General features: G+C 48.6%; 2 protein-coding genes across 4 annotated transcripts; both read left to right on the top strand.

The window, feature by feature from the left end:
- The first annotated feature begins 24 nt into the window (after window positions 1-24).
- Window positions 25-6,878, top strand: Otx1 (orthodenticle homeobox 1). 3 transcript variants are annotated; one of them, XM_005070383.4, is made up of 5 exons: window positions 25-201; window positions 547-615; window positions 2,137-2,342; window positions 3,175-3,326; window positions 4,657-6,878. In XM_005070383.4, exons 3-5 carry the CDS (start codon window positions 2,246-2,248, stop codon window positions 5,473-5,475), a joined length of 1,068 nt encoding a protein of 355 aa, XP_005070440.1. In that variant the 5' UTR covers window positions 25-201; window positions 547-615; window positions 2,137-2,245; the 3' UTR covers window positions 5,476-6,878. The 3 variants fall into 3 exon arrangements, with proteins under 3 accessions (XP_005070440.1, XP_040589169.1, XP_040589170.1); XM_040733235.1 differs by having other exon boundaries at window positions 534-615; XM_040733236.1 differs by lacking the exon at window positions 547-615.
- LOC121134646 (translation initiation factor IF-2-like) lies at window positions 6,332-20,212 on the top strand. Its single transcript, XM_040733186.1, has 5 exons — window positions 6,332-6,449; window positions 7,782-8,738; window positions 9,870-10,035; window positions 11,122-11,230; window positions 19,234-20,212. The coding sequence occupies exons 1-5, from the start codon at window positions 6,332-6,334 to the stop codon at window positions 19,237-19,239; spliced, it is 1,356 nt and encodes a 451-aa protein (XP_040589120.1). The 3' UTR covers window positions 19,240-20,212.
- Window positions 20,213-22,956: the final 2,744 nt, after the last annotated feature.

Below are 22,956 nucleotides of genomic sequence, written 5' to 3'. Positions count from 1 at the left end.
GGAGGTAACCCCGGCTCGCGCTGCCATTGCCCGGCTCCCTGTCACTCAGCCCGCTCCGGGCCCCCTATTGGCGGCCGAGCCCCGTTACGCACTTGCCTCGCGTTCACATACCCGGGGAGGGCAGTAGAAAGGTGATCAATCTTCATCAGGCTACATTTCCAATCACCTAAACAACCGAGCAAGACAAGCCACTCCGACAAGGTAAATTGCTTGATTTATTTCGTTTGCCAAGTGACTACGCAGGATTTCTTCAGTCCCTACCGCCTCCATGTTGCACCGGGAGTGCAGCGGCCACCGCCAGCCACCTCCTAACTCTGTCCCTCGAACACCGCCCCCCCACCCCGTCCCGGCTGAGGGCAGGTCTGGGGAGGAGAAGCTTGTGGGACTTTGCAAACAAAGTATTTGTGCAATAAAGTGAAACCTGGAGGAACACGCACAGAGCTCCTGGAAAAGGCAGGGCACGGGAAGAGGGAAGTTGGGGGAAGAAGGAATGCGGGGGTCCTAGAGCCGCCGCCAGGGTAATACCTGTGCAGCTCTGTTTTGCAGGTTGGCTGCCCGGAGGGTGTCGCGGCGGGCGCGGGGTAGATGGTGAACAGCCCCGGCAGCCGAGGGCAGGTAAGGAGGGAGCCGCGGGCCGCGCGCCGCCCGGGCACGGTGGGGGCGCCCCTCGCCTCCTTTTCCTCGAATCGACCCCCGCTCCCCCAGATGCCGGGCAGGTGGGCGGGGCTGGGGTGAGAGGCCGGGCGCCCCCCTTGGCTTCGCCGAGGACCCTAGGCCTCTCCTGAGCCGGGCACCCCCTCCCCCGCCTCCTCCGAAGCTGCGGAGCCGGGTGCTAAGTTAGATCAAAGTATTCGAAAACTCACGCCGCACCCTCGCACCCGCGCGGCGGCTGTGGCCTGTGGCCCTCCGGCCCGAGTGCCCCCCCCGTCCCCCTGGAGTTCCGTGCGTCTCTGTGCCAGCTGGCCCCCCTAGTCCCGGCCGCGGGACCCCGAGGACCGAAGTAGGGGTCGGAGTTTGGATGGGAAAGCTACTTGAGTCTTGCCTCCTTTTTCCCGGGGCTCCTTGCCCTGGGCTCCCGGTAGAGCGGGGTGGAAGCTCCCCTTTCAGGTCCCAGCCCTACCCCCCCCCCCCCCCAGCCCCTTCTAACGCTGGAGCAGAGCGCCGGGGGCTCGCGGTGTCTGCGGCCGAGCCTGGCGCTCCCAGCTCGGGTGTGCGGGAGCTTTCCGACTTGAGGCCTAGTTCTCTGCTCCCCACCGGGTTCAGGGGAGGGCGGCGAGGAGCCACGCGATCGGGGTGCTCTGGCTCCTGAAGTCCCCAGCACGCTTTGAACCGCTGGGTTGGCCACCCTTTATTAGACCCTGGTGGGACTCGGGCTTCGGAGGGCGGGTGACCGCCTCTGGGGACCCCTGACCTTGGGCGGCTTCTTGAAACTGCGGCTTCTACTGTGGCGCCTTTGGCATCTTCTTGCCGCCCCAGCCGGGCCTGGGCCGCATCTGCCCTGGAGGTGCGGTGAGATTCCGGTTCACCCATCTCGTAGTATCAGGGGCCCAGAGAGGTCACCAGAATGAGGATTACGGGCTCTGGGGGAGGGGGCGGCCCTGGAGATCTCCGAAGGAATGAACGATGTGTCCAAAATGGGCAGTCGCCTGGGCGATCCGAGGTGCGCTAACCTTGGGCCTCTGAGTGCCAGCGGTTTTGTCCCTCTTTCAAAAACATTTGAAACTTAAACGAAATAACCCCGTAAGCTCTGTACGGCCTGCCATGCCGGCGCCAAGTGAACATTTGCTTGAGCAAATTGCTTCCGCCGCACTAAAGAAAAAAAAAAAAAAGACTACACTTGGGATTTTGCACCCTCCCCGGTCCCAGCTCTCACCTCCTCGGCCTGACCGCGCTTTTAAGTTTCCTTTCCTGTTGACACTCGAGGAGTGTCTTTGGCCCTTGTCAAGTCCTCAAAGAGGAAGGAACGATGGGGAAAGTTTACTTTTCTAAGAAGCCGTGCGAGCTTGGAGAAGAAATTTCTTGGGTTGCCTGCCCTGTGAAGTTCCCAGCCTGCCCCCCTCCCCGTTCGAGGATTATAGGACCTGAGAGCCTAAGTGACTGCGGGTGACGGCTTCCATGTGTCTCCTGTCTCCTCAGGCCAGGCCCCCAGAAGCAACAGCTTGAAGGACTTCGAAGTGGGAGCCCTGAACCGCTCCTGGCCCCGGGCCCCCTGGATCCGTCGGGGCGCCTCCGCCCGGCTGTTAGCATGATGTCTTACCTCAAACAACCCCCATACGGCATGAACGGGCTGGGCCTAGCTGGCCCAGCCATGGACCTCCTGCACCCCTCTGTGGGCTATCCTGGTGAGCAGTGGCCTCTGTTCCTACCCCCAAGCCTGTGCAAACATTGGGGGGGTTCTAGCCTTTCTCGTTTGAGCCACACTGTCCCCGAGCAGGCCCAGGGACACGGTTACCTCTGTGCCTGTTGCCCAGATCTGCTACAGGCTTGCTGGGTTGAGTTTAGAAACTGTGACCTACAACTTTTAAGCTTGTGGTGCCTGCAACCTGGCTCCTGTGAGGTTCTACACGCTGGAGAGAGCATGTTTGTCCGCCGACGAATGTCCCACTGGTTGCTTTTTTAAAAAATAAGTAAAACCTTGCCTGCCCAAACATTTCACGAGGAATCTGTACTCGATAGGCCCTAACATAAGAAGCCAAACTTCCCTTATGTCTATCTGCCTTGGGAAGCAGAGCTTTCTCCCAGTCAGAGAGCTCTAGAGACCAGGGACCTGACCCAGCTCCTCCGTGGCGGTAGACTCCAGCTGAACCCCGAGTTTATTTTCTGGATCCTACTTTTTTGCTTTAATTTATTCTCTTGGAAAGCTTTCCCAAGTCCTGTTTCTACCTAGCTCTCTGTTGTACTTTCTACCTTTCAGCCAGAAGTGTGTGGGCTTAGGGAGACGAGGAGGGGATAACTTTGTTTTTTTATCTGAGATGCACGGAGGCCTGAGACCGGAGCCTCTAGTCCAGGTTATACACCGTGGCCCACCTGTGGGCAGGGAAGTCTGCTTTTGCTCGGAGGTCGGCCTTTCCTCTCCATGGCGGGGCTCTGGACCTACCAGAGGTCCTGCCGGTGGCTCTAGAACCAGCCCTCGTGGCCCACCGCTGACTCCTGGTCCCTCGCCTGTCCCCGCAGCCACTCCGAGGAAGCAGCGACGGGAACGCACCACCTTCACGCGCTCACAGCTGGACGTGTTGGAGGCCCTTTTCGCAAAGACTCGCTACCCGGACATCTTCATGCGAGAGGAGGTGGCGCTCAAGATCAACCTGCCCGAGTCCAGAGTCCAGGTGCGCGGCCCGGGGGCTCTGGGGGCCGGGTAGGGGCGCTAGGACCGGTCGGGGAAGAGCCGGCCTGGGCGGGCTGGTGTTGGGGCCCATTCACTGACTGGACAGCCCCTCTCTAACTCCCCCTAGTGCTGGGCTGCAGTTAGCTAAAGGAGTAACATTAAAAAGCAATGACTTAGAGTCCAGCATCTCTCCAGCCCTTATCCCCAGGGCGCTTTGATTGTTCAAAGTCAGTTTTTGGATTTTGGGAAGGGCAGCCTTGTCTCCCGGATGTAACTTTCTCAGAAGGTTAGATAATGCCCCCTGCTTCCTGGCTACAACAGAATTTGACGTTTTCCTACAGAGCCTTAACTCTGCTTCCGCTCTTGTCTTTCGTACCCTTCCCCTGGGTTCCTGGGGATTCTAAAAGTGCAAGATGGACGTTGGCCACAGCCTAGTGCAGCCTGTCTTGGAGTGTGCTCTGCGGGTGGAGTCGGTCTGGTTTGGAGTTTTCTCCAGCCGAGTGGAGGCCGAGCGCAAAATCCAGATGCTGAGTTTAATGTCTCTAAAATGAAACGGTTCGGAAAATAAGAGTTCTGAGTTAGTCTAAAACTCTTCCTCGAGGGTCTTTTGTCTTCCCCGAAGGCTCAAGAAGGGACTGGGAATGCAATGCCCCATGTCCGGGCTGCTCCAAAAGGAGTGTGAATTTATTTATGACTTATCGTTCCATTTGGTATCCCACCTGGTACCCAAAAGGCCCGAGGAAACCTCCCCCCAGGCTTCCTTCACAGAATCCAGTACTGTAGCCCTGCTTCCGTTCAGCCTCCAGCCTGGCTTCTGTTCCCACCCAAATATTTGCCTTGCCCAACTCCAGTCTCCAGGAGCCGACTCGGTGAAACCCCTCGGGCCCCAGACTTGGTGACTGCCCTACACTCCGATGTTCTGTCCTCTGCGCTGTTTCCTGAGCTCTGTTCAAGGAAAACAGGGCCTCCAAACTAAAACGGGGCTGCGGGGGGAGCAGCCAACTGCAACAGCTTAGAGATGGCTGAACTTCTGGCTGGACAGACGCAAACGTCCCGCCCTCGGGCAGAGTTGCGCTGGGCCTGGGGAGGTGCGCATCCCTCCTGCGGTGGAGGCTGACCGGGGGCTTTGCGCAGAAGGATGGGGGAGGGAGCCAGAGCTGGGGACCCAGCACGTGCGGGGGAGGGGACAGGGTCTGGCAGGGCCAGAGACTGGGAGGGGTTGAGGCTGGGATTGAGAGGTCCCCGAGAGCCTGGGCGGGGTGTGAGTCCCAGGGGCGGAGGAGCTGTGAGCTCCCCTAGCCAGCTCCCTGATCCCCTCTCCTGCACTGCAGGTCTGGTTCAAGAACCGCCGCGCCAAGTGCCGCCAGCAGCAGCAGAGCGGGAGCGGAACGAAAAGCCGGCCGGTCAAGAAGAAGTCGTCTCCGGTGCGCGAGAGCTCGGGCTCGGAGAGCAGCGGCCAGTTCACGCCGCCTGCCGTGTCCAGCTCTGCCTCTTCGTCTAGCTCAGCGTCCAGTGCCTCCGCTAACCCCGCGGCTGCCGCGGCCGCGGGCCTGGCTGGGAACCCGGTGGCAGCCGCGTCCTCTCTGAGTACGCCCACTGCTTCGTCCATCTGGAGCCCGGCCTCCATCTCGCCAGGCTCAGCACCGCCATCCGTGTCCGTGCCGGAGCCGCTGGGCGCGCCGAGCAACGCCTCCTGCATGCAGCGCTCCGTAGCCGCAGGTGCTGCCACGGCAGCGGCCTCCTACCCCATGTCCTACGGCCAGGGCGGAAGCTACGGCCAGGGCTACCCCGCGCCCTCCTCCTCTTACTTTGGCGGCGTAGACTGCAGCTCTTACCTAGCGCCCATGCACTCTCATCACCACCCGCACCAGCTTAGCCCCATGGCGCCCTCCTCCATGGCTGGCCATCACCACCACCACCCGCACGCACACCACCCACTGAGCCAATCTTCAGGCCACCACCACCACCATCACCACCACCACCACCACCAAGGTTATGGAGGCTCTGGGCTCGCCTTCAACTCTGCCGACTGCTTGGATTATAAGGAGCCTGCCGCTGCCGCTGCTCCCTCTGCCTGGAAACTCAACTTCAACTCTCCCGACTGTCTGGACTATAAGGACCAAGCCTCCTGGCGGTTCCAGGTCTTGTGAGCCCAGGAATGAGAGGAAGTGGAGAAGAAACGCAACTACCTGCGCCCTCCGTGGTCCCCATCCTGCTGCTGCTGCTGCACCGCTCGCCTTCGCCTTGGCTTTTCCAAAACTGAATTTTCACTCCCCCCCAGATGCCCATTGCCTGCGCCGCCGCTGCCATCTTTGTGCCACGTGCTTGGGGAGGGGTAGACCCTCTCCCCTTTGGAGATGGGGCCCCGGTGCTTCCGCTTGGCCCTCAGTCTCTTCCCAGGATGGCAGTGTGCTCTCCCTCTCAACTAGTGAGTCACCCCTTCAAGTCTCTCTGGACAGCTTTCATGCACCCGGAGCCTTTGGAGGCTCTTCGCCCCGACCCTCTGTGTTTTGAGCTCAACAGTTTTATTTATTCTTTCTGGACACTGAAGTCACTAGCTGGCATACCGTTTGGAGTGCACCCATACACACTCCTCCAAGTCACACCCACCACTGTCTCCCCTAGCAGACTGTCCCCCTTCAGCTGCCACTGACCCAGCTCCCCATCTGCAGGCCAGAGCTTCCTGCGCGCCCACCTCCCCAGTGGTGAGCACTGAGCCAGGCCTTCGGGAGGAGAGTGAGGAGAGTGCCCCAGCCTCCTGCCCTGCCCTGCCCTGCTCTGGACTGATTCAAGCTTCCGCCTAGGCGGGAATGCTGTACATAGTCGGTCCGTTCCAGGGACCACTTAAACTTTTCAGTTGCTGTTGGCTGAACTGAGCATCTCTCTTGTTTTAGCGTCCAGGAAACAGAACTTGAAAATATATACATCGCATATATAAATATATACACATATATATAACAAAAGCAAAAAATATTCCCCTTTGTTCCTGTTCCTCTTTCTCAAACGATGGCGGTTCTTATTTTTCAGTTGTTACAAGCTGTCCTGCCCCTCTTCACATCTCCCTTTGTGTATTTATTAAAGAACCCCGCTTGGTTCCAGGAAGCTGGGCGCTGGAGGATCAGAAGTGAAGGAAACAGCTAAGTCGGGGTATGGGGTGGGGGCTAGGCTGGGCCGGGCGCAGGACTGAGCCCCTCGCCGCTCTAAGCACACAGTCAAAGTTTCGGCTTAGAAACCAACAAAAGAAGCGAAATTACAACATTGTGAAAGGAAGCAGGATCCCGGGTCCAGTTTCTCCTTGGGTGTCTTGCCCTTTAAAACGCCCCTGTCTGTTGAGTGAGTTTTTAGTGAGCCTTCACTCTCCGAAATCTAAGGAGAGCACCTGTGTATCTACCAGTTTTGGTTTGGGCCGCTTGGTCCAGTAGGTGGGAAAGTAATTTGTAAATTTGATTTGTTCGATGTGAAGACCACAAATTACTTGTTGAGATGTAAGGCAGTCCGTCTCCTCTTCCTCTTTATCTACATTATTTCCCGAAAATAAAAGCAAATTAATGAATGGCTTGTCAGCGTTGCTCTTCTAATTCCAGCTTCGGGTCTCGGTCTCAGGGGATTAAAAGGGAGAAAAACTGTTAATAACCCGCGTGTTAATGACCTGCGCGAAGCTGGAGGCTGAAGAATAAGGCGGGAAGTCATGACAAGAGGAGTCCCCCAAAACGTTCTTTTAGGGATGGCTCTCCCCACCCCTGGCGGCCTGTCCCTCTCCAGGGTTTTGACCCCGCACCTCCTTGCCATCTAGGACTGACACAGGTGTCAGGACTTAATTCCAAAAGCAGCTCCTTTCTCTTAAGAGGCAGAAGCCTGGCACTGATTTCTTCACCCTAATTGCCTGCACCAGAAAGAAGGGGGAGGGGAAGAGTCTGGAGGCGGGAAAGGATACCGCTGCAATGCTCTCTGAGCCGAGCCAAAAAGGAAAACAAAACGAAAAAAAGAAGAAAAAATCTGTGTCCTGCGCGTTGGCAGCAGAGGAGTGTCCTTTCTCTGAGGTGTCCCGGGTGGCTGTGGGATCCCAGATTCGAACCTAAGGAATCTTTCTAAACCATTAGTTCGCACCACAAGTTGCCAGGTCACCAAACTATCTTTCCCACAGGTTCTCTAAAACAGATGAACACAAGCTGACCTCAGAGGGAGACGCCAGGCCCGCAGCCTTGAGTGAGGGCAGCTGGCCTTCGTTCTAGGGGAGAGAGGGCTCGTCAGGGTTACCCTTCCCAGCCCAGCCTCCTGGCCAAGGCTCGGAGACTGAACGGGAGGGAAACTACGTTAATAACGTCAGGTGCCCAAGAAAGCCCAGGGCCCACAACCGCCCAGCCTGTTCCACCCGACGCCTCGGCGTGAGGTCAAAGAGCCGTGGCCGTGGGCGCGAGGGAATAGAGAAACAACGAAAAGCTGCGGGGGTCGCCAGCGAGGTGGCCGGCCTTCGAGCCCCGGCTGCGGGAAAGCCGCCCCGCCGTGCCCTGCCCGGGACGGAGGGCGAGCCCTCCGCTGCGCGGGACCCCTCCAGGGCGAGCGGCCACCGCGAAGGCCGCTCCCGGACGCCGGCCCCGAGCGCTGCCCGCCCCGCCTCCAGCGCGCGGGCCCCTGGCGGCCCGGCCCGGCCCGTTCGCGGGAAGCGGGGCTGGAGGCCCAGGCCGAGGGCCGGGGAGGCCGCCCCACAGGTCCCGCCCCAGGCCGCCAGGGACAGCGCAACCCCGGGAACTGAACCCGGAGAGCGGGCCTAGCGCGGCCTCCGGAGCAAGGTACGGGGCCCCGCGGGCCTCGGGTTCGTGTGCGGCCAGTCGGCCAGGCTGGCCCGCGCGCTCCGGGAACTTTCTCGACGGTCGCCGTGGGCAGAGGCCGAGGCCCGGGCTCCCCGCGTTCCTGCCCGCGGCCCGGCCCTGCCGCGCTTCCCGCCCGCAGCACGAGGCTTCGCGGAGCGGCCGGCACGTGCTCTCCCTGGACCCGGGGCGGAGCGGGCGAGGGCGGCCGCGGTGGCCGGGGCGCAGATCCGGGCAGCGGCCACCTGTTTGCGGGCGCGGTTTGGGAAGCGTCCTGGGTCACCTCCCTCGGGACGCGCGGGGTGTGTGGCCGGCGACACCGGCTAAACCGAGCGGCCTGTGGAGTCGAAGCCCTCGGCCCCGAGCCGCACGAGCGCGTCTGGGGAGCGCAACGAAACCTCCGGGCGCTCGGTTTGCAGCCGCCTTCTGCCCGCTCGCCCTGCCGGCCAGGACGGCCCCGGGACGGCCACGCGGGAGGGGAGGACCCGCGGCCAGAGGTGGCCGGGACAGGCGGGCTAGGCCGAAAACCATCGGCAGAGCATCGCGGTTCGTTGAAGCCCGGAGATTCGGTGGAAGAGGCCGGCTCGGGCGCTCTTCTGGCTTTGGTACTGGTCCCGAGGGGAGGGTTTGTGAAGAACGCGGGTTTTCTAAATTGTGAACGTGTGCACGGGCGCCTATTTGTTTGTTTGTTTGTTTTGAGAAAATCCTTAAAGCAAACCGGGGGAATCTGATTGAGACAACAAAACAGGTGAAAAACCTTAATGAGTGTCAGCAGATTCACACCTATCCAGAGACCAAAACTGAACCCAATCAAACACCAAGTTTTTGTTTTAAAATAAAATCACTGTCCCCCCAACACACATACACCATGTAATTTGTGGAAAACAGCAGCCTCCACGGCTATTGTGATTTTTTTCAGCTTTAAGAATAAAAGATAATTCCATTGCTAACTGGAAGAATTAATTACAATGTTAATGATGTTAAGGATGTCTGTTGACAACGTTGTGCTTACAGGTGGAGAAATAAAATGTATCTGATATATACCTATAGCTAATACATACATGATTGGTAAAGAGAGTCTACATGATTACTATTCAAGACCAGAAAATCACTTGCCTTTTGGCGGAGAATTAATTGAAGAATAGCAATAAGATATCTTTCTAAACGTGTCTAATTAGCCGGGTGTGGTGACACAAACATGTAATCCCAACTCTCAAGACTAGGCAGGAGGACGCTGGAAGATCAGAAGTTTAGGGCCGTCCTCACCTACACTTGCCTGGGCTACAGAAGATCCTACCTCAGAAAGCAAAATCAACCCTCCAGCTGCCCTCACAAAGAAAGAAAAAACTTAGTAAAGTTACAAGTGCCTCTCTGCTTCCCAGGGTTTGCCTCTCTTCCTTCAATGTCAGCATTTCATATGAAAATGAAAGTCTCAGTATCGACAATAATAAAAATCGCCACCAAGTTAGCTAATATTGCATAATAATGAATTTCTTATTTGGCAACAGGAAGTTACCTCAGTTATCTTAAAGAAACTGTGTTTGAATGTTCAGGGGAAGGATCTAAATGATAGGCTTTTTGAAAGAGTTCCCCCACCTGTTTTTAATAGATGGTTGTTGAGAAAGCAATTTAATCATTGTGTTGATTTTTACTGGTATCTGGAAAGAAAGGGGGGGGGATGTAGGAGAGGCACGTGCCATTTTGATCCAGTGTTTTGTTTAATTGTATTTTAAAAGGGAGTTCGATTTTAGTTCAAACACATACGGGCAGCCCTTCGGAGGCTTTCGGGAGCAGAACCCTGGCCAGCGGTTCAGTCTTCTGGGGGGAAAGGCAGCCAGGCAGGACAGCCAGAACTCAGAGCGCTTGTGAATATGTCTACTTTTGTTTTGTGGAGTTAAAAAGGTGAGTGAATGTTGCTCTGGAAACTGAGTTGAATGCTGTTGTAATACACAAAACTGCATACCTATGTCTCTAGTCTACTGCTTGAGCGATGGAACATCCTGAACATTGTGTTTCAACAAGATTTGCAGTTGTGGATTTGGGCTCCCTTTATTCAGTGAGGAAGCATCAGTGGAGAGCTAATGAAAATCTATTGTTTCTAAAAAATTGTACCTCTTTTTGGTGACCAATATTAAAGACACAAGATTGCATTACATTCCCAGGTCACAAATACCTTTTTAAAAAAAGGTTAATCTTTATTGAGCTGCTTATGAAACCTTTTTGGAATTTTTAGAAATTCTTTTAAAGTAGATTGTACAATTGTGATTTAAGGAACTTGAGTCCAAATTTTTGGAGGGATTGAAGTGGAATATAAATAAATCATAACTAATTTTGATACTTGGGGGTAAGAACTAAAATGTAAGAGTGAACGGTCCCTGATTCCACAGCGTGGTGTCTAAAGAGCTTATAAAATATTTTTAGTGTACAAATATTCTTATGTATGTTTAAAGCTCTCAATGCTTCTAAGATATACCATCATCTGTCACAGCTACTCAAATAGGGATCATATTTTCTTTTTAAATTTTATTTTAAAATTTTGCCTGTGAAATATACATATGAAAAATTATAAAACAGATTTTTACACTTTAAAAAATAATGAAATATACATGGTGTTACAAGTTTTTAACAAATGCTTTGAAAAGTAGACTTACTTTTTAGTTACAATGTCAGTATTTAAACTTGATGTTAAATAAAATAGATCTATGTTTTAGGTATTTGGTTAAATACATTAGTAATTGGATATATTTTAAGGGAGAGAAATACTTTAAAGAGATACAAACTCTACAGGCCTTTGTGCACTCACAGGATTTCTTGGTGGCACATTGGTTGTGTCCTTAATGAACAGGCAGCAAGAGAAGATACTGTTTCCCCAGTGTTTATATTTGATGCCATTCAAAGGGCAGCTTTGGATCTTGGTTTCAGTGCTGGTAACCCCCATCTTAACCCTCTCGTTTTGACTCTGTATTTCTTCTCCTGCATCCCCTGAAGAGACCACGGGACTTTAAAACTCAGGTGTTGGTGCTACAATCTTCTCTTCCTCCTCCTTACTCTGCACCAAGGATTTGGCTTCAAAGCTGTTGGGGAAAGAGAGGGAGAGGTAAGTGGGCTTGATGCTGGTAAACACTTGATTCTAGCACTTGAGAGGCTGAAGCAGTAGGATTGCTGTGAGTTTGAGGCCAGCCTGGGCTACATAGCAAGACCCTGAGTCTGATTTGGGGGTGAGGACTGAGGACAAATAGACAAGACCCTCATTTATGTCTTAATTGTTTAAGGCTGAGAGAACTTACATATGATTAATTTTATTTTTGTACATTTAAGGTGGGGTTTTTTGATACTTCAAATAAAGGGCTAGTAATGAGTTTCTTGGTAAAGATCAAGTTCATTCTTGGCACTGTGGGGTAAAACCTATTTATTTGTTTGCAGGAAATAGTATTTTCAGGGATGGTGGAACTTCCCCTGCTTTGGCCTACTAACTATTATTCACACATATTGTTTGTTAAATCTGCTTAAAGCTCAGGAGGCTGGTGACAGGTAAGACTCTGGTGGCTTGGCTACTTATTCAAGGTTCTGTAGACGCTGCACTCAGTGGCAGAGCTCATGTTCTCTGCTCTAGGAGCTGCCATTTTATTTTGTAGTATTGCAGCAAACGTTCATTCAAGGAAGACACATCCTACGACTTGAGGATCAGTCACCAGATGAAGGCCAACTCTATTTATTGTGCTTGTTTTATCAACTGGACACTAACAAGGGAGTCTGGGAGGACTCACCCTCATTTGAGGAATTGCCTCCATCAGATTAACCTGTGGGCAGGTCTGAGGGGGCATTTTCTTAAGCCCACTGTTGGTGGTCCCCTTCCTGGGTAGGTGGTCATGGCTGTATAAAAGTGGCTCAACAAACCAGAATGAGTAAGCCAGTAAGCAGCATCCTCCAAGGCTTCTGCTTCCATTCCTGCCCCTGAGGTCCTGCTCCTGCTTTCCCTGATGATGGCCTGTGACCTGTATACCAGGTGGATCCTTTACTTTCCTAAGTTCCCTTTGGTCAATAGAAAGCAAACCAGAACATTTGTTTATTCTTTTCTGTGCTGGAGGTTAAACCCAGGGCCTTAAGCATTCTGCATAAGCATTTTCCAATGAGCAAATAACTTCAGCCCAAAGCTGCAAAGTTTGAGTTTGGGCAATTGAAATTATTGTGTGGGAAGTTCTTAACTTTATTATACCTGGGTATCACTTACTTCTCATTTTAATGGTTTTCAGAGAGCTAGTCATAGAGTATTACTGAGAAGACTAGTGTGACACTAGTTTCCCTTTAATTCCTTACTAATTTTAATGTCTAAGTGATTTAAAAATTCCTTGCTGGTTGGTTCATGTTCATGAATAGTGCTTTCTGTTCTCCACTGTGACATTTTCACTCTTTAAGACAGTGCTGCTGCAATTATAGGACTCCTGATCCAGAAAAGGGTTGTGCACCGGATGGGAAACTGAGAACAGCTTAATGCACTATGTACAGGCTTAGTTTGCCTACAAAGAAGCATTCAGGATTTTGTTGTCACTGACCAACTTGGCAAGTTCTTTTTAGTTCTGATGCTTGCGACTTGTGCTGGTGTTTGTTTTTATCTCAACCATGACAAACTCTTGTCTTTTTAGATGAATTTCATTTTGCAAAATTAAGTCTGAAATGTTTAAGATGATTTAGCCAGTGGGTAAGAGAGACCAATTGCTTACAGAGTAAAGGTCTTGGTTTTTCCAACTTAGGCTTTTGAAGTCCTCAAGAGTCCATTCCTGCTACTAACCTCCTCAATCTTTCTTTTACATGTAAGACAAAACAATATTGTTCTTATGTTCTGTTTGGAAAGTAAAACAGCCAAGATCTTGTTTTTCCTTGCACTTTCTTATTCGGGTCACACATTTGAATATATACTCAGCACCTCATCATTTAATATTTTTATTTGAACTTTTAAAATTAGAAACTAAGTTATTGGGATTTTTTTTTGCTGTTGGATATGCTTGGCCAGCCTTCTTAGTATTCTCCCTTCATCTCTAAATGAAGACCTTTGGGTCACTATCACATCTTTTGTAAAATTTAAGAGCTTTTCAAAGTTTGGGCCATGAAAATGTTAGCATACATTTATTTAAAAGCTCACAAAGTTTATGTGCACATTAAATCATTTGTGATCAATGCCACCGGGCCAAGGAATTGAAGAATTTCTCTGGGCATCCCTGGGTGGTCATCTCTGCCTCCTCGGAGGGAGCCATTACTTCATCCCTCTGGCAGTGGCTTTCTTGTATTTCTTCTCTAATTTAACTACTTGTTCTTGCATTCCTAAGCAGTATAGGTGCATTTTCCATATTCAGAATTGTGTGAATATAATTAATTGTTTCATTTTGTTAACTCCTTTGCATCCTGTTTAGAATTATGTATCAAAAGATACATTGCTGCATGTTGTATAGTAATCCTCAGTGTGACTATGTTACAATTTATCTATTATTCTGTTGAGAAATTTTTGGGTTGTTTCCTCTTTGGTAAAGTTGTGATAGTGTTACTCTAAACACCCTTCTGTGTATATCATGGTACACACAAAGATGCAAATTTGTAAGGTGTATTTTAGGAGTGAGATTGCTGAGCCTTAGGGAATTGTATGTTTCTACTTTAGCTAGATACTGACATAATCGTCAACATTTGCTGAGTCAGTTTACATTTCTAAATAGTAAATATGAATTCTAGTTTCTCTAATTTTTTTTGCCTGAAGCTTAGGAGTATTGAACATTTCAAGCTTTGACACATTGGGTGTATGGTACTGTTTCATTATGGATTTATTATATTTTCTTGATTATTTAAAAGATCGAGTTCCTTATTTTACTTGTCTATTTGGTTTTCTTTTGGCATGGCACTTCTTTGTTTTTGTTTTTAAGACAGGCTTTCTCTGTGTAACAGCCCCGGCTGTCCTGAAACTCACTGTATGTAGACCAGACTACCACCTGGGTATTTTTTAAAATTTCCTCATTAGATCGTCTGCCTCATCTCTGACTTGTGAAAATTCCACAAATATATACAAATATATATATATGTATATATATATATGCTGCATGTCAGCTTCATCAGTTGTATGTGTTGAACATACACTTTCTATTCTGTGACTTGTTTACAATATTGTGAATTATATTTTCTTTTACATGAGCACAGATGCTTCCAGAAGCCTGAAGAAAGCATCCCCTGCCACTAGAGTTACAGGTGGTTGTGAGCTAGCTGCCTGAAACTGAACTTCCACCTCTGCTAAGCCATCTCTCTAGCTTCCCCATTTATTTGTGTGAGTGTGTGAGTGTGTGTGTGTGAATGTGTGTGTCAGTGTGTGGGTGTATGTGTGTGTGTGTGCAAACATGCCACAGATGTGGAGGTCAGAGGACAACTTTCAGACATCATTTCTCTCCTCCCACTATGTGGGTTCCGGAGATCAAAGTCGGGTCTCCACCTTAGTGGCACGAGCCCCTACCAGCTGAGCCGTCTCACCAGCCCCTTGAAGATGTTAAAGGAGCTGGGTTAATACAGCTTTTTCTTTTTGGTAACTTTTTGTATCTCACGAAAATGGTTTCTTCTTGGTTATACAGTTATCCTTTTACATTTTCTCATGAAAGATTGCTTACAAGTATTGCCTTAAATATTTGTCATTTGATCCCCAGATGTGGGGCCTTGCCCTCAGGGCTGGCACATACTGGGTGAGCAGTCTCCTTTCTCCAACTTCTTGCGTGGTAATACCTGACAGTCCTTCCTTGAGACTTCATCTACTCATGTGAATACACATACCATTTGTAGGTGTTAAATCCATGCCTTTAATTTGAGGTTGTCTATGAGTCCTTAGCTGAGACCCTCATACTTAGCTGTCTTCTGGATCAGCCTCGAAAGTGTTTGCTACTAAGTAGTAATCACTGTTGTTGCTCTGTGTGTGTGTGTGTGTGTGTGTGTGTGTGTGTGTGTGTGTGTTGGGGGGGATTAGCACATGGCACATGAGTTGATCAGAGGATGGCGTTTAGGAATTGCTTCTCTCCTTCCAGTAGGGAGTGAATCAGGTTCTTAGGCTTGCATAGCAAGCCCCGTTACATTCTCACCAGCACTGAAGTCATTTTTAGCCTGTTATTTGCTACATAGATTAAGTCATGATGTAAGCCAAATGCCTGGTGGGATCTCTGACTCCTCTCAGTTAAATAGTCGTTGTGTCCAGGTGATTTCATGTCTGAAACCCACCTCAGTCCCGTTCACCCCCTTCTCTCTAGTCCCACAATCACCACTCAGGGCTCTGCCTGCCCTGACACCACAGCTTTCCAATTGGCTTTCCGTCTTCTCTCCTGTCCCATCAGACTTTTACACCTCCCCAGACTTTTCTTCAGAAGACAGTGATTGTATCTCCTTCCTGCTTTTGTAGCCATTTATCACTTCCGTTCTAACAAAAAGTGCAATCTTTCACGTGACATCTGCCACCACTCCGCAGGAATCTCACTGTTCACCACACATGCAACTTATTGTTTCCCGAAGAGGCCCTGTAACTCACTGGGCTTTTTCTCGTTGCTCTCTCTGCCTGGAATAGCCCTACTCCTTTCTGTACCATGGGGAGAATCCTTCTCCTCCTACCCTGTTCCCAGACAAAATTAACCCTCTCTGAGCTGCGTTCATCCCTGCGTGGCAGAACATTCGTCTGAGCAGCTGTCTCCTGCACTAGCAAAGACAGCTTTAAAGACGGAGAATGCTTTCAGGGTTTTTATTCTCAACTCCCAGAATACTTAAGTTTAAGAATCATGCTCACCTTAGTGGGGCAGAAAGGTTATATTTGCATTAATTAAAATCTTGTAATAAAAATGTGGTCAACAGAATAGAGTACATTGCGAATAAAACCAACTGCACTTGAATAGGCTTAGACAACGAGGTTACATTTGTTTAAAGAAATTCTCAGTATTGCTGAAGACATTTTTAGAGAATCCTCCGAGAATAGTCTACCTTACTTTACTTTCTCTAACACTGATCCGGTACCGTGTGGAGGAGCTCTTTGTTAATCAGAACAGTGACTTCAGACTCCCGTAATCGACAGCACAGTGTGACCAAGGGCAGATCGCTTTCTGGAATCAAACCGCACACAGCACCACTACTGGGCTTTGCTGGTTGCTGTTCAGGACACATTGGCCCTTTCTCTACTGCTCTCATATTACGCATTATTGTATATAGAAGCGCTCCAAATGCAAACGTGCTGGGAGAAAATGCTCTTCATCAAGTACATGCAGGCAGGCTTTTTGTTTTTCAGAATTTAGGTCCACCTGGAGCTTGTGGCGTTACTGCCCCAGCCTCCTGCCCAATGAGATTAAAGACAAGCCAGCAAGTCCTGCCTAGTTGTTTCTGTGTCAAAGTCTGACCGGACTAGCCCTTAAAGAAGCTTGAAAAATATGTATCTGCACATGAATCACCATCAGATAAGTCTGGAGATGTTTAATAAACCAGCCTACAGTTCTAAAAGCAACATCTAGAAAATACCGTTGGTGAATGTGTATGCTTGTTTCTACCTCTGTTTTGAAAATAAAATGAAAGTTAAATAATGAAAAGGAAGACCTCTGAGAACAAAGGAACATGGTTTTGGAAGCTGTGGTGCTGATGGACAGCTGGTAACTTAGACATGCTGAGTGCCAACCTGGAGAAGCCGTTAACCTGCCACAGCTGGCGAGCTGTGCCAGTGACTGTATAGGCACTGCTGGTTCTCGGCAAGCAACCAGCTCACTCTCAGTAGGAAATAAGAACTCTTGTCATAGGTTGAAGTGTCTTGACTTTAGACTTTTGAGCCTGGGCATAATTATTTATATCAAGTATGTTGTATCCTAGGGATGTCTGGGATTGTTTCCTCTTCTACATCTTACAAAGCCTATTTAGAAAGTGGGAATTCAAGCCAGGTGTTGGTCATGCATGCCTTTAATCCCAGCACTCAGGAGGCAGAGGCAGGCAGATCTCTGTGAGTTTGAGGCTAGCCTGGTCTACAAAGCAAGTTCCAGGACAGCCAGAGCTACACAGAGAAACCCTGTCTCAAAAAACAAAACCAAACAAAGTAGGATTTCTAATGGAGATGTCCCCATACCTTGAAGGCCTTTAAGCTGCACTCAGTGTACCAAATATACACCTTCAGCAAACAACACTAACCGCAGCATGTGCTTTCTCAATAGCAGATGCCTTGCTAAAATCTGTCGTTTTCTACCACTAATCCTTGTTTGAAAGGGCCTCATTATATAGTCCTGGCGAGGCTGGCCTGGAACTCATGGAGATCTACCTGCCTCTGCCACAGGAATGCTGGGAATAAAGGTGTGCACCACCTCATCAGGCCATAAAGTTTGTAATTTTCTTCTTTCCACATACCCTTTGAGCACAACATATCCTCTGAGTCTGTAGGACTCTTTTCTACATAATGACTGATGAGGAGGAGAGAATAAAATCCACAACTAAGCTACTGAGCACACAGAGTCAGTCACCAGCTTGGCCAGGTCCACAAGCTTTCCAGCAATCTCTAATTTTTTTTAAGGTGAGGAGATGACTTATTTAAACTTGTACTTCCAGGGCATAGCCCACCATCAAGGGAAATCAGAGCAGGGTCACAAAGAGGAAGGGATCACCAAGACAGGCTACTCACTGGCTTGCCCTCTGACTTCTGCTCAGCTGGCTTTCTTATAGGTTCTGGCCCATTTGCCCAGACACGGTGCTTCTGCAGTGGTCTTCACACAGCAACCGTCAACCAAGACAGACTCCTACAGACTGCAGTCACCACAGGTCAATCTTGTCACCAAGACAGACTCCTACAGACTGCAGTCACCACAGGTCAATCTTGTCACCAAGACAGACTCCTACAGACCGTGATCACCACAGGTCAATCTTGTCATCCAAGACAGTCTCCTACAGACTGCAGTCACCACAGGTCAGTCTTGTCATCCAAGACAGACTCCTACAGACTGCAGTTACCACAGGTCAATCTTGTCATCCAAGACAGACTCCTATAGACTGTAGTCACCACAGGTCAATCTTGTCACCACAGGTCAATCTTGTCACCAAGACAGTCTTCTACAGACGGTGGTCATCACAGGCCAATCTTGTCATCCAAGACAGTCTCCTACAGACTGCAGTCACCACAGGTCAATCTTGTCATCCAAGACAGACTCCTACAGACCGTGGTCATCACAGGTCAATCTTGTTATCCAAGACAGTCTCCTACAGACTGCAGTCACCACAGGTCAGTCTTGTCACCAAGACAGACTCCTATAGACTGTAGTCACCACAGGTCAATCTTGTCACCAAGACAGTCTCCTACAGACTGCAGTCACCACAGGTCAATCTTGTCATCCAAGACATCCTTCTACAGACCGTGGTCACCACAGGTCAGTCTTATCTGGTTCCCTCTTCCCTTCTCTGTCTCTTTGAAGTCTTCATTGGGATTCTCCGTGAACCTGCAGGAATGACTGCTCCTATCCTATGTCTTTGCCACTGCCTCATTTACTTCATTTGCTGCAGTGACACCTATATTCCCAGCACTGCTTTTTCCAAGTCACTAATAAGGTGCCTATCATCCCAAGGGACAATTTTCAGTCTCAATCATCTTTAATCTCTTTATAATGCATGATTCAAGTAGTCATTTTATCATCTATGAAGTACTTTTTGTGTGTGATGTTAATGAACCCAGGACCTCGACAATGCCAAGGAGGTCCTCCTCGTATGGTACTGCTCTCTTTCTGGTTACCCATGAAGTTTTGGTGTTACGGCTCCTGTTGAGTTTTGTTTTTTTGTTTTTTCTTTTCTAATTGTATATGCCCTTTTGGGGAAGTTCATTTCTTCCATGCTTTCAGCACTCTGAGTTTGTCTCTTCCCTGATGTCTAGACCCTATTGTGACCTGCCTACTGTCAATGGCACAGCTGGAAAGTCGTCACACCCATCTCTGTGCTTCATTTTCCCTCTCACTGAATAACTGCACCCTTAACCCTAAGAAGGAAATGAGAGTCATCTACAGTCCGCATTTCTCTTTTCCGGGTACCAAGTTCAGTTGAAATCTTTACTCTGTTGCTCTTAACACTATCTGCCCATTTGCATTTCAGGTATAATAAAGAATATTACTGCAGGCTCTGATCTCATCCATTCCTGAAGCCTAACACCCCTTCCCAAGCCTTGTTCCTGTGTGTCAAATCCTGTGTAGCTAGTTTGCAAAGATGGCCTCCAGTGAGTGGCCTCTCTCAGGATTCATATGCTGGTTTAACTACTCCCACAGTGAGCTGGAGTCCCCTGCCACTCCAAGGATTTTTGAAATGGGGCAGGATGATCCTATGCCAACTTCAGGCCTCATCTACCAAATGCCAAGCTGCCTTGACAATTCTGCACCTTGACAGTCACACCTGCTGAAGGACCCCTTGGAAAGAAAGACCCAGGCATCCCCGGATCCTAGCAAACTCACCTTTTATACTTACCTCAAGATGCCATACCTGTGATTCTTGAGTCTAACCATTGCATACCTGAGGCCCCCGACCCCACACAGGCTACAGAAGTTCCTGCTGAACCCGACGGACAACCCAAACAAAGCTTCCCTCTGCCCTTTTTACTGCTGCACGGTCTGGCAACTTGCTCCTTCACTGGGCTGCTTCAAGTCCCTGAATGTGTTTTGCTGTTTCTTTTTTCTTCTCTTGTTAGAAACACGTTAGCTTTTAAAGATAACCACTATTAATACCATATTCCTACGTAACCTTTGTGTCTTTGCTTAGACATTACTAAAACTGGATGACTAGGTTAATGGCATCGCTGCCCTTCAGTAATGGAAAACACCACTTACTGGCAGAATACTGGCTGAGAGCTTTCAATAAGTGGCAAGTTTTTCTTCTGTCAAGTGTTAATAATATTACCAATTGCTTCTAAGTTTGTTGGGATCATGTAAGACCAATCAAAATATACTATTATTAGTGTTGGCCATACTTTATCATGAGCGGTGTTTCATCATTGTGTACTAGAATCCCAAAGTGCTAATAGGAAGTGACTGACGGAGTTCAGAGCAGTTGGGTTTTTACTGATTGAAATAAAGGAACAACTTCAAACCTAATTTTTATTGAGAGAGAGATTTTTTAACTGTAGAATTAGATGGCATTGGTTATTTCTATAATGCTGTGAAACTGTCACAGCTATTTCCAAAAATTTTCAACAGTCCAGGGCCTGTCTCTTTAAGCAATGAATTTTCATTTCCTCCTTTTTGTAGTCTTATAATCACTAAATTGCATTCTGTGTAAATGTGCCTATTTTAGATCAACATTAAGTGGGTTCATTAGATAGTTATCTTTTCTGTATGACTTATTTTGTTTAGCCCCATTTTGTTGAAGTTGGTCCATGGAGCATTCGTCAGCATTTCCTTCCCACGTCAAGGCTGAATATTAAGGGCCACACCCACAGCACAACACTGATCCAGTTCCCATTGCACACTAGAGCACGCTGATCATCTCCACCATTGCACACTAGAGCACACTGATCGAGTTCCGACTGCACATTAGAGCACACTGATCATCTCCCCATTGAACTTTAGAGCACACTGATCATCTCCCCATTGCACACTAGAGCACACTGATCATCTCCCCATTGCACACTAGAGCACACTGATCGTCTCCCCATTGCACACTAGAGCACACTGATCATCTCCCCATTGCACACTAGAGCACACTGATCGTCTCCCCATTGCACACTAGAGCACACTGATCATCTCCCCATTGAACTTTAGAGCACACTGATCATCTCCCCATTGCACACTAGAGCACACTGATCGTCTCCCCATTGAACTTTAGAGCACACTGAACATCTCCCCATTGCACACTAGAGCACACTGATCGTCTCCCCATTGCACACTAGAGCACACTGATCGTCTCCCCATTGCACACTAGAGCACACTGATCGTCTCCCCATTGCACACTAGAGCACACTGATCATCTCCCCATTGCACACTAGCGTTGCTTTCCCTTTTTGACTCCTGTTAGCTGATGTTATGACATGAGTGTTGGAACTCCCGTGCTTGAGTTGTTTTGGAGTCTGACAGGCGCTGGATGTTCTGGCATGTGGGAGTCTGAATATCTTAAGTAGCTGCCATATTCTCATAGAGGCTGTTGTCTTCTTTCCCCTCCTGCAGAGCACAAACATTGCCCCTCTCTATGTCCTAACAGGATATTTTCCATTTAAAATAGTGACCCTGATGTATACAAGCAGATTTACAGCTCCCCAGTGGTCAGTTACATCTACATATTTTCATGTGTCTGTGGTCCTTTGTATTTCTTCTCTATTGAAATTTATGTCTAAGTTCTGTTCCCACTTTAAGCTTTTTCCTTTTCTTTTGTTGTTGAATTTGTAAATCCTTTACATGTTTTAGATATTAGGTCCTTATCAGATATATGACTTGTACATATTTTTTCGACTCCAGTGATTGTCTTTTCATCCTGCTGATACTGTTTTTTGATGTACAAAAGGTTTTAATTTGATGAAGTCCAATGTGTTTGTGTCTGTGTGTATGTGTTTGGTTTCCTGTGTGTGTTTGGTTGCTTGTGTTTTTGTATCATAACCAATAAATCATTTTTTATTCTTTTGAAACTATGACAAAATGCAAATAACCTTTACCATCTTACCCAGTTTTTAGTATTTAGTTAGTATTGCTAAGTACATTCACATTGTGGCCCAGTCAGTCTTTGGCACTAGACATCTGGCAAACTGGATTCTAAGATAACTAAAGCGTGTTTCATTTTACTCCCTTCCCTGGGTCTGTGGCAACTACTCTCTTACTTTCTGTCTATATGTGTGACACTGTAGGGGCCTCACATGAATGATAGCCTAGAATACTTTCTCTTCATGGATGCCGTATTTCATCTGGTATGTGTCTTAAGAATTCACTGATGCTTTAACATGTTAGGAGGCCATATTTTATCTTTTTATTGCAAATTGAGTTTGCTGACTTTTAGGGTTAACCCTGCTCTAAACTTGAGTGTACAACATATTAAGGTACTAGGACTGCTGTAACTAAACATTTGGATTGGTTGGTTTAAACAATAGTAATTTTCTCTTAGTTGTAGAGGCTAGATATTCAAGACTAAGATTTGGCAGGGCTGATTTTTCCCTATGCCTTTCAATATAACTTGTAGATGGCTTAATTTTTTCTTCCTCCTCTTTTTTTATACCTTCCCTTTTCTCTCTTCTCCCCTTCTCTCCCACATCTTCTCTCCAAGAGAGGCTTTCGTAGAGTACCAAGGTGGCTTGCTGTGTGGATTAGTATGATTTAAATATCCAGTTTTCCTGTCCCTACCACCCAAGGGATGGAATTACCACCACACCAAAGTTTGGATGGTGGTTTGGTTTTTGAGACAAGGTCTCACTGTGGAGTGTTGGCTGACTTGGAAAATGTGGATCAGGCTGGTCTTGAACTCACCATATCTACCTGCCTTTGCTTCCCCAGTGCTAGGAGTAGAGCAGTGTACCACCATGCATGGCCACATGGGCTATATTTGGTGCAGGGATAAGTAGCAAGGCTTCATGTGTGCCAGTTAAACACTACCAAGTGAGCCACACCCCAGTTCTCTATTCCTTCTCCTAAAAACATATCAGTCATAGCAAACTAAGGTCTACCCATATCACCCTACTTAATGTATCATCTCAGAGAAATAGATGCTAAAAATGGGGAAAACTATGGGATGGAAAGAGGAGGGTTTAGCAGGTAGTTAGGCATGGGAGAACAATGCCACCAGCATTGACTGCATCTATGGGATAGGATTTATACATAGAAAACTGGGGGACAAACACAGCATGCTTCA

The sequence above is a fragment of the Mesocricetus auratus genome, unplaced genomic scaffold (genome assembly GCF_017639785.1).
Source record: "Mesocricetus auratus isolate SY011 unplaced genomic scaffold, BCM_Maur_2.0 Super-Scaffold_100029, whole genome shotgun sequence".
NCBI classification, from domain to species: domain Eukaryota; kingdom Metazoa; phylum Chordata; class Mammalia; order Rodentia; family Cricetidae; genus Mesocricetus; species Mesocricetus auratus.
The sequence above is the reverse complement of the archived record's forward strand: the minus strand, read 5'-3'. Positions and strand labels throughout refer to the sequence as shown.